The 9,396-nt window shown below is 57.5% G+C and overlaps 1 protein-coding gene across 1 annotated transcript; it reads left to right on the top strand.

Moving 5' to 3' along the window:
- Positions 1-440: 440 nt before the first annotated feature.
- Positions 441-8,372, top strand: SHROOM1 (shroom family member 1). The gene is given in 9 exon segments (XM_042905871.1): positions 441-587; positions 3,978-4,986; positions 5,077-5,132; positions 5,362-5,571; positions 5,770-5,939; positions 5,942-6,335; positions 6,450-6,567; positions 6,674-6,946; positions 7,066-8,372. Coding segments are annotated over 8 exon segments (2,526 nt in total). The 5' UTR covers positions 441-587; positions 3,978-4,014; the 3' UTR covers positions 7,399-8,372.
- Positions 8,373-9,396: the final 1,024 nt, after the last annotated feature.

Below are 9,396 nucleotides of genomic sequence, written 5' to 3'. Positions count from 1 at the left end.
GCCCAGGAGCGCGTCTCGGGCTGGAGTTCAGGTACGCAGCGGGGCCGGCCGGCGGGATCCCCTTCCCAGCGGGGGCAGGACGCGCCCCGCGGCGGGGAGGGCTGGGGGGTGGGGCTGGGGCGCCGCGGAGCACCCGCGAGTCGTTAGTCTGGAGGTGTTCGCCCCGCGCCTAGTCTGGACTGCGCGGGTCGAGTCGGGCCCTGCGTGCGGGTACTTTTGCCTGAGCGGGCGGGGAGGACGCAGACACGGAGAGACTGAGGCTGCCGGGGGAGTGCGCCGTGTGGTCAGCGCACGCAGCGGGGTCTCTGTCCGCGACCCCCGGCTCCCGCCCTGCGGCCGCCGAGCCGCGGAACAATGCGGGTCCCCCTCGCCCAAGCTCCCGCAGTCTCCCGCACGGGTCTGAGCCCTCCTTCCCCAACGCTGCACTCCACAGGAAAGGCCCCGAAACGTGCCGGCCCGCGGCCTTCGGCTCTCCCGGCATCCCCGGGGTCCCGCTATCGCGCCACACCGCGTGACTCTGCCGCCCCCTGCGGTCGCCAGGTTTGCGCCTCTCTCCCGCCTCGACTCTCCAGAGCTCGAAGCTCCAGGTATGTGGCCCGCCCACGACCGCGGCCTCCTCTCCCCGGGTGCAGCCAGCATCCCGCCTTTTCTGCGCGCGGCGCGGCGCGGCCCAGAGCTCGAGTCTCTGGGGACTCCATGTGGGCTAGAGCGACGGAGAGCGGAGGCTGCGCGGGCTGCACCATTGGGGCGGACCAGCCTGGAGAAAGGGCCCTCAGGGGATGGGAGAGCCCGCGGAACTTCCCCACATCTGGGGCGCTGGCATTCAAGACGCGTCCCTGGACCCAGAAGCTCACTGTGGTAGGGACACTGCGGGTGCAGGCAGTGTCCCCACAGTGAGCCTAGTTCTGAGGGAAGAACCATCCGAGAGGGGCGGCCTGGACAGCCTCTCCATAGAGAGGTCAAATGTGAGGTGGCCTTTGAGATAGTGTGCTTTAATTCCTGGTCATCGTTGATCATGTGAGGTTGTCTACCCTTCTGGTCACCTTACCTGTATTGGTGAGGTTTGAGGAGCCAGAAAGCTGTCTTCATCTATTTCCCTAACATCATCTCACTAAAAACCTGAGTTGGCCTGCTTGCCTCGTCCGACCTCTCTGCTGAGGTCTAGACCCACATCCCAACTTCCCAGCTTCCCAAACTTGCTACAGACACTATAAAGCCCACAGGCCCCAGACGGAATGAGCACTGGACCCCTGGCCAGTCCCCATCTCAGCTTCTTCCTTCCTGAGACTGGCACCTCTACCTCCCAGGCCTCCAGCTCTGAACACTGAAGTCATCTTGGTCTCCTTTTCCTCTCTTGCTCTTTCATTCAGGGGATGAGTATACGTGACCTCAACCTGCTGGACCCCCATCTGGCAGTTTTCTAGCAAGGATTCCATGCTGCCTCCACCCCCACCCCCACCCCCACCCCGGCTCTGGAGAGGCTAGGCAGAAGGCCTGAAGAGCTCCTTGAGCTCTAGGCTTTGGACTCCACTTCTATGTAGGTACTGGCTCTGCAGCCCCCACCCACGGCTGACACTAACGCAGGTGCTAGGGCTCCAGGGGTGCGGCCACCCCCAGCCACAGTGGCTGGCTGGACAGCAAGAGGCTCCTGCAGCCCATCAAGTGTGCAGACTCCTTGCTTTGTGTATTGAGACCCCACAACACACTGAAGGAGCTGCATCCTCATAGCACAGCAGTGAGCATCCTGCATGGTTATCAGTCTCCTGGGGCCACCGTTAGAAAAGTATCCGCAAGACAAGTTAAGGGCAAAAAGCAAACGTATGTGCACACAGTTTTATTTTCTTATCCATTTAAGCTGTTTTTATTTGGTGACCTCAGAATCCTCGGTGAACACAATAACTCACAAATAAGATAAAATTTTCAAGGCCTTTTTGGAGGAAACTTTTTTATATCTCAACAGTCACTGTTGCCTATAGATGCAGGAAGCCAACAGTGGACAGACATAGGTAGCATGAGTCAGAGAAAACAATACTCCCAAGCTGGAATCAGAATAGGAAGAGAGAGGGCTAGTGTCCAGGTGCCTAGGGTGGGTTTCCTAGAGGAGGTGACTGTCCTCACCGGAGCTGCTACTCAGAGTGGCTTCTGGTCTTCCTTAAATCCAGACAGAGGAAACACTCTGCAAAAGAGGCCCCCAAACCTGAGCGTGAGGACCAACCTGCTGGGCTGGTCTTAGTGGGCATAAAGATGCCTCCAAGTCAGCAATGTCAAGATGCTCTGGTCCCAGGTCAGCTGACAGCCACTCCTGAGAACGTTGCAGGTACTGCCTCTGCCTTCTAGGAAACACTGTATCCTCACTCCTAACTGCCCCTACTGCCCGTGACCTGCACTCTGTAGCATCTGGGGCCTTGGGGAAGGGGGTGAAGGGTGACCATGAGTTCCAGTTTAGGCAGCTCAAATAAGTCTGCTTTTCAGTACCCGCTCCAGCTGCCAGTCACCCTCCTCTGCACCCCTTACCAAGCCAGCTCAGGCAAAGCAAGTCCTTCCCCTCCCCAAAGTCTCCAGAGCCCTTATGGAACCTCAGTTTCCCAAGACTCAATGCACACCCACTCAATGCAACTCCTCCCCACTCTCTCTTCTTGGCCCTGGGGAGGTACTGATTTCTGGCCTCTCCTGCTGCACCTGTGCTTGCCTGCTCTTTTTGCTCCTGATAATGCATGAGAAACCTGGGCAGTGGCAGTTGCCTCATTCATTCTTCCCCATTCACCAGAAAAGACAACTAGGGAGAGAAGAGTGGGCAGAAGCAGAGGAGCTCTCTTCCTTCTCCACCAAAGCCACCCTCCATGCACTCATTGCAAATCTACTCCTTTCCGTGCCATTCAACAACTATTTCTTTAACATCGACCTCATGCCAGGCACTGAGGGGACAGAGATGAGTAAGTGCAGAGCCTGTGCTCTGGAAGCTCAGGGGTTGGAATGGGAAGAGGGAATCAGAATTGCAAGTAAGCCAACAATTACATAGGGTGATGAGTGCTGTGTTGGGGGGAAGCTCAGGACACCGTAGGCGGTCCCAAAAGGTCTGGAGACCTTTAAGCTGGTCCCAGTAGGAGGAGTAGCAGGACAAAGTCTGGGGTGTGAGGCTCCAAAGCAGAGACCATATTATTCTGGAATCTGCCAGTATTTTGAGAGGAGGTGAGGGTGACTGTTTCCCACAGTGGAGTTTGGGCTTTGTTGGAGGACTCAGGCAGTTGGGGGGGTGGTGTGAGGGTAAACTGACTTTCAGCAGGGTTTGCTTCTAGGAAATTGATTCTGGCTGCAGTAAGCTTGGAGGCAGGCCCAAATTCCAGGCAGGGCTCTGCTTCTTACCAGCCATGTGCCCCTGGGCAAATCATTTCCCCCTAAAAACCTCCATGTCCTCATCTGTAAAATGCAGATAGCAGTTATAAGGATCAAGATAAATATTTATATAAAGCACTGGGAACATAACTGACACAGAGGAGGAAGGGAGGCTGTGAAGCTGTCCCCACCACCTGACCTGGGTCTTCCCCCCCCTCCTTTCTTGGCTCCCCTGTGATCTCAGAACGTTCTTGACCATTGTTTATCAGGGAAAGATCACATGGAGAAGCTAACAAAGCTGGCAGGAAGCAGCCTGGGTGGGACTGGGTTGGGGAGGGAAGGAATATGGGTACATTCTCAGCGCTCCAGGAGGTGCCAGGGTAAAGGCGGCTTCGGGCCAGGAGAACCCCAGGAGGGAATGGGCCAGTTGCCAATTCCTTCCCCTGAGCTAAGGGAGAATAGTTAAGGCCCTCAAATTCTGCTCCCAGGGGCTGGCCCCACCGCCTATATCATCCCTGACCCGGGAAATGGCAGCACTAAAGATCCTGTGACCAAAGAGGGGATGTGTAAGCACCTGGCTGTCCCTGTCGGAGTGGCCAGCCTTTCCCGGCTCCTCCCCCACGGCGCCATCTGTGTTCTTCCAGGATCCACGGAGCTGGTCTAAGCACTCACCTGTGAGCCATGGAGGCCCTGGGGCCTGGGCGCGACCGCGCCTCCCCAGCCTCGTCCACTCGCAGCCTGGACCTGCGGCGGCTGTCCGCGCGCGCCGACTCGGCCTACAGCTCTTTCTCCGCGGCCTCCGGCGCTCCAGAGCCGCGCACGCCGTCGCCTGGAACCGACCTCCTCCCTTATCTAGACTGGGACTACGTGCGCGTGGTGTGGGGTGGCCCAGCCTCCGCCGCGCCCGCCGCCGGCCTTCGGGCGTCCCCGCAGCCCCGGCCCGCGGCCGCCGCGCGCAGTGGGCTGCGGCTCCCAGAGGTCCAGGGAACGTCGGGGCCGCTCAGCCGGCAGGCCACCCCGCTGCTGTTTGCTCTGGCGGCCGAGGCGGAGGCGGAGGCGCGGGCCGTCGAGCCGCCCAGCCCACCGGCCTCGCGGGCTGCCTACCGCCAGCGGCTGCAGGGCGCGCAACGGCGAGTGCTCCGGGAGACGTCCTTCCAGCGCAAGGAGCTCCGCATGAGCCTACCCGCCCGCCTGCGGCCAGCTGCACCCGCGCGGCCCCCCGCGGCGCACCCGCGCTCCGCCTCACTCAGCCATCCGGGCGGGGAAGTGGAGCCGGGGCGCTCTGGGGCTCCCTCGCGGGGACCAGTCGGCCGGGGGCGCCTAGCCACCCAGCAGCGGAAGTGGTGCTTCTCTGAGCCAGGGAAGCTGGATCGCGTGGGTCAGGGTGGTGGATCTGTGGGGGGATGTTCGAGTGACGCCAGCTCCAGCTCTGGCTTTGCCGGGCCCGAGCCCCAGGAGCGCAGAGTGCTGGCAGAGTTGGAAGATCACCAGATCAGATGGCTGCCTGAGACGCAGCCTCGAAGTACAGAGGGTCCAGAACCGCGGTCCCTGAAGTTCGGTGACGCCCATAGGCCTTCCAGTCGGAGTCGGAGCGCTTCAGGCGAAGTCTTGGCTCCCTGGGGAGGTTCAGGAGGGGTCACGCCCGTTGTTCAGGTGTGGAAGATAGGCTGCAGGCTTGGGGTAGGGGACATCTGGGAAAATGAAAACTTGAGCTACATTTCAAGCAACTGTTTGCCTTTCCAGGTTGCTCCCGAAGGAGCAGAAACCCCCAGACTGTTGTTTCAGACCAAACTTCCCAGGTGAGAGACATGGACCACCAGGGGACCAGAAGTTGGAGAGAAGCAGTTTTCATAGCTCTTGTCCAAGAAAAGAGAGGGCCCATCACCTACCCTCAGTTTGGGCCTTCTGATTTTGTCTTTTACAAACGACATCCCTTACTATTCCCCCCACCTCCCGCTGTGTCTTCTGGTGCAGCACCAAGAGCTTCCTTTCTGGTCACTGTAGTCAGTGTGGGGTCCCTTCCTCCAGGTTCCTGACTCAGAAGGAAGCTGCAGTGTTGTGTCCTGCCGAGTGCCTCCAGAGCAGTCCTGCAGACCGTGAACAGAGGGTCTCAGAGACATGCCTTGGGTCTGACCGACTCCCTTCCCTTCCTGATGATGAGGTTTTCCTGGAAGACGTCCCCTTGGTCAGAATGAGATCACCTCCAGACACCCATGTGCCCACAGGAAACCCAACCAGGTGAGTTGCCTCTTGCTTCCAAGCTGAATGAGATACCTCTTTCCCACACATAACAACAAAATTCTAGAGGGGAATGGAACCTTCTCCTAGCTGGAGCCTGGCAGCCTGGCTTGTGGGGATGGAGACAGGTGGCCCTTGGAGGCCAGTGCTTGTCTTTGGACAGAGTTTTTTCTTATTCAGTGTCTCTTCCACTTCCAGTGTCCATGTCTCTGACCAGCAGTATGAAACCAGCTTGGGCCAGGGGGTTGACCAAGCTGGAGTCCCCCCAGAGCACCCCCTCCATGAGCACCCAGAGACTGCAGGGGCAGATGACAGCTGGTGGAGGATAAATGGTTCTGTGAGCATTTCCAGGACTACATGCTGTAGCCCCCTGGGACTGCAAATGGTGACATTCCAACCTTCAACCCCACTGGACTGCTGACCATTGACCCACTTGCAGCTACAGACCCCCTCAAACCTCTTCCAGTTGATGCCCTGGAACCTCCAGGCAACAGTACCCCAGGTGCTCCTGGCCGTACTGCCCTAGCTTGGGGCACTGGCCAGCCTGTTTCCAGGCCAACATGGCGCAGTCTGCGCCTTGAGGAGCTGGTTCAGGAGCTGGCCAGACTGGATCCCTCTATGAGTGACATACTCACTTCCTGTCCCAGTCCAGAGCCACCCCTGGGTCTGCTAGATGGGCTGATTCCTTTAGCTGAGGTCTGGGCTGCGATGAGGCCAGCCAGTGAGGAGGATGGAAAGGACGCTGTTGGTACTCCTGAGCCAGGGTGAGTGTGGGGGGTACTAGGGACTAGGGGGATTCTAAGTCCCTGCACTCTGGTGGGTGGCGGGAAGGATAACCCAGGGAGCTCTGGTTTTGTACCCATGTGCTATCTATTTAGCTCCAGCCAGCTCCGGCCAACTTCTCAGATGAGGTCTGAAAACCATACCACCCACCCTGTGCCTGACCAACCCTGTGGTCAGGGTCTCCCTGATCCAAACAGCATCGAAGCCAAGAAAGTGAGTGTGGAGGGGCTGGTGGAGATTGGGTGGGGCAAGAGCCCAGAGTATGGGCTAAGAATTCAGAGTCTGGCCTCACCTTTAAGTACCCACGCCCTCCCTGCAGATGGAGCTAGCCAATCTCCTCCAAAAGATGCTGCGGGACCTTCAGGCAGAACAGGAGCGGCTGCACCGGGTGGCCCAGGCTTGGGCCAGGCGCGGGGCTGCTCTGGAGGCCGCGGTGGGCCAGACCTGTGCACCCCGCGACCTAGAGCGGTTCAGCAGGTTCATGGCCGACCTAGAGCGCGTGCTTGGCCTGCTGCTGCTGCTGGGCAGTCGCCTGGCCCGCGTGCGCCGCGCCCTGGCCCGGGAGGGCGCAGACGGCGACCCAGACGAGCAGGTGACAGAGGTTCCGGCCGGGGGAGCGCGGGGTGGTGAGGGGCCTGCCGGCTTCTGGGACCATCCTGGGAACCACGGCGCCATCTCCCTGCTTACGGCACGCTTTCCCTGCGGCTGCAGGCCTCTCTGCTGCAGCGACTCGGTCTCCTGAAACGGCAGCAGGAAGACGCCAAGGAGCTGAAGGAGCACGTGGCACGGCGCGAGCGGGCCCTGCGGGAGGTGCTGGTGAAGGCCCTGCCCGCGGAGGAGCTGCGCGCCTATCGCGCCTTGCTGGCGGGCAAGGCCGCCGTCCTGGCCCAGCAGCGCAGCCTAGACGAGCGGGTCCGGCTCCTTCAGGACCAACTGGACGCCGTCAGGAGCGACCTTGGCCGTCGTCCCCTGCCTCCCAGGATGACCTTGCCCCCAGAGACCCGTTCTCTAGATAAACCGTCCTTCCCTCCGCCCCTCATCTAATTACAGGCAGTGGGGGTGGGGAGCATTTCTCTGCGCCTCACCGACGTAACTGGGGGTGACGCTTGTTTACTCGGTGCTTTTCCCTTGGGACGGGGAAGACCCTGACCGGGTCTTCCCAGAATTCTTCTAAGTGTTTTCATGTGGTCTTACCCAAGTCTTGTGAATTATTTGGTAATTAATTTATGGATTTTTACAACTGCAGTATTTCCCCTTTTTGTGATGAGAGACTCAGTCCAGGCTGGTTGGAGGGAGAGGAGACAAATTAGAGGAGCATTTAAATTTAAGATGCAAAACGGTCTTTTTACTTGTCTTTTCTTTCTTTTTCTTAATAATAATTGATGTGAGAAATGTGTGTCACCTGGAGGGATCTTGTTTACAGACCATGGACACCAGCCTTGCCTGAGTAGAGCAAAAGAGGGATTTGTTGGAGGGCATCAGTCAGGTGTGGGAATCCCTAGGAAGACTATACAGGCTTGAAACTGGTCTCCACCAAGGGAATGCTGGGCCCTCAACTCAGTTGCCACCAGTAATCCTTCCCAGTTCTGGTGACTGCGTCACTACCACAAAAGCCTAGGCCTGATTGGCCGAATCCAGGTCTCTTTTGCTGGGTTTTACCTCAAGTTGAAGGTGAGGCATGAGGGCCCTGGAAACCTAGAATGTGGGGGCTGAGGACCTGGAGAGGCAGCTGAGCTTGTATGCTAGAGAGGCTGGGGTGGGGGTGCCTTGGGGTTGGGAGTGGGAGGAAGGTGCTGGTGTGGAACGAAACAGAGGACACATACTCCCCTCCTTTTGCGCATCAGCCCTGTGTACACAGAATCAATGTTAAGTTCTCAAATATACATGTGAGAATGTGCTTTAGTATTTGCAGCTGCAAACGCCAGGGCTGAGAACATAGTTCATGCAAATGTTTGGTGTATTTTTGGAAGCTGGGCACACTAAAAGGCATGTGTATGTGTATTTAAAGCCAACTGACCCCAAAGTGAGAAATCTCTGCTTCTGGGCTTGTTTTCTGATGCGTATTGTCACTAAGTGCAACTGGTTGGGAATTTTAAATGGTCGTATTCATAACAAAGCATTAGTTATAACAGTCGGGCTATTGAGCATAGAACAATGCTAACATTGTGCCTTTTTATAAAAAACATATGGGGCTCCTGCTGAGGCAGTTGTGGGTTCTAACATTATGCTTTGCTTCTCTCCTTTGAACACTGTGGGCGGGGCCTCTGCTCCAAAGTCCTCTGCCTAGCAGGGCAGCTCGCTTTGAAATAGTCTGGATGGAATCTACTTATTTCTGCCTCTTGGCCCGTAGAGTCCCCACTGCATTCTCCCATTGTGATACTCTTATAAAAACACTTAACAGTCATCAGGCCAACGGAAATTGTGTACTTCAGACAAAGCACTTCCAGCCCAGGATGGGCTTGAGGAGCAGTGCCTGTCATTGTTCCGTTTAACTGCACTTTGGTTCTGTCTGGGTTTTTCCACGGAGAGTTATGAGGCTCCTGTGCTTGTCTTCACCAGATGGAGAGTACGGCCACACCTCCTGCACCCATCTTTCCGTTTTGCCTCTGTCTTCTTTCTCCCTTTTATGCCCCTTCCACACCGTTATTCCCTCAAGGTGCAAGAAGGTGCACTATACATGTTCAGCACTGGCACCACAGGCTAAGACTTTTAGCGGTGCTGTGTGAGCGGGCGCCAGAAGGCCGGTGAATTCGACCTGCCGGGGCGCTGCCAGCAGAGGGCACTGTTCTCCTTGTGATGAAGGCTACCTGTATTTCATAACGCCTCGTCTGCAGCTAGCAGGACTTCTGGGCTAACCACAGGGGCTTTGCCTTCCCTGCTGAGCAGTGCTCGTTAGGCCTGACGGCTGGACCTGAGCCTTTTTGCTTCTGTCGGAAAGGAATTCTGGCCAGCCACTGGGGCCTTCATTGGAAAGTTGTTGGTTAATGAGAAGTGGGGAGCAGGGAAGCCGGGGGTGTTGATATCGAGTTATCAGTATCAAAA

This window comes from Panthera leo, chromosome A1 (genome assembly GCF_018350215.1).
Source record: "Panthera leo isolate Ple1 chromosome A1, P.leo_Ple1_pat1.1, whole genome shotgun sequence".
NCBI classification, from domain to species: Eukaryota; Metazoa; Chordata; class Mammalia; order Carnivora; family Felidae; genus Panthera; species Panthera leo.
The sequence above is the reverse complement of the archived record's forward strand: the minus strand, read 5'-3'. Positions and strand labels throughout refer to the sequence as shown.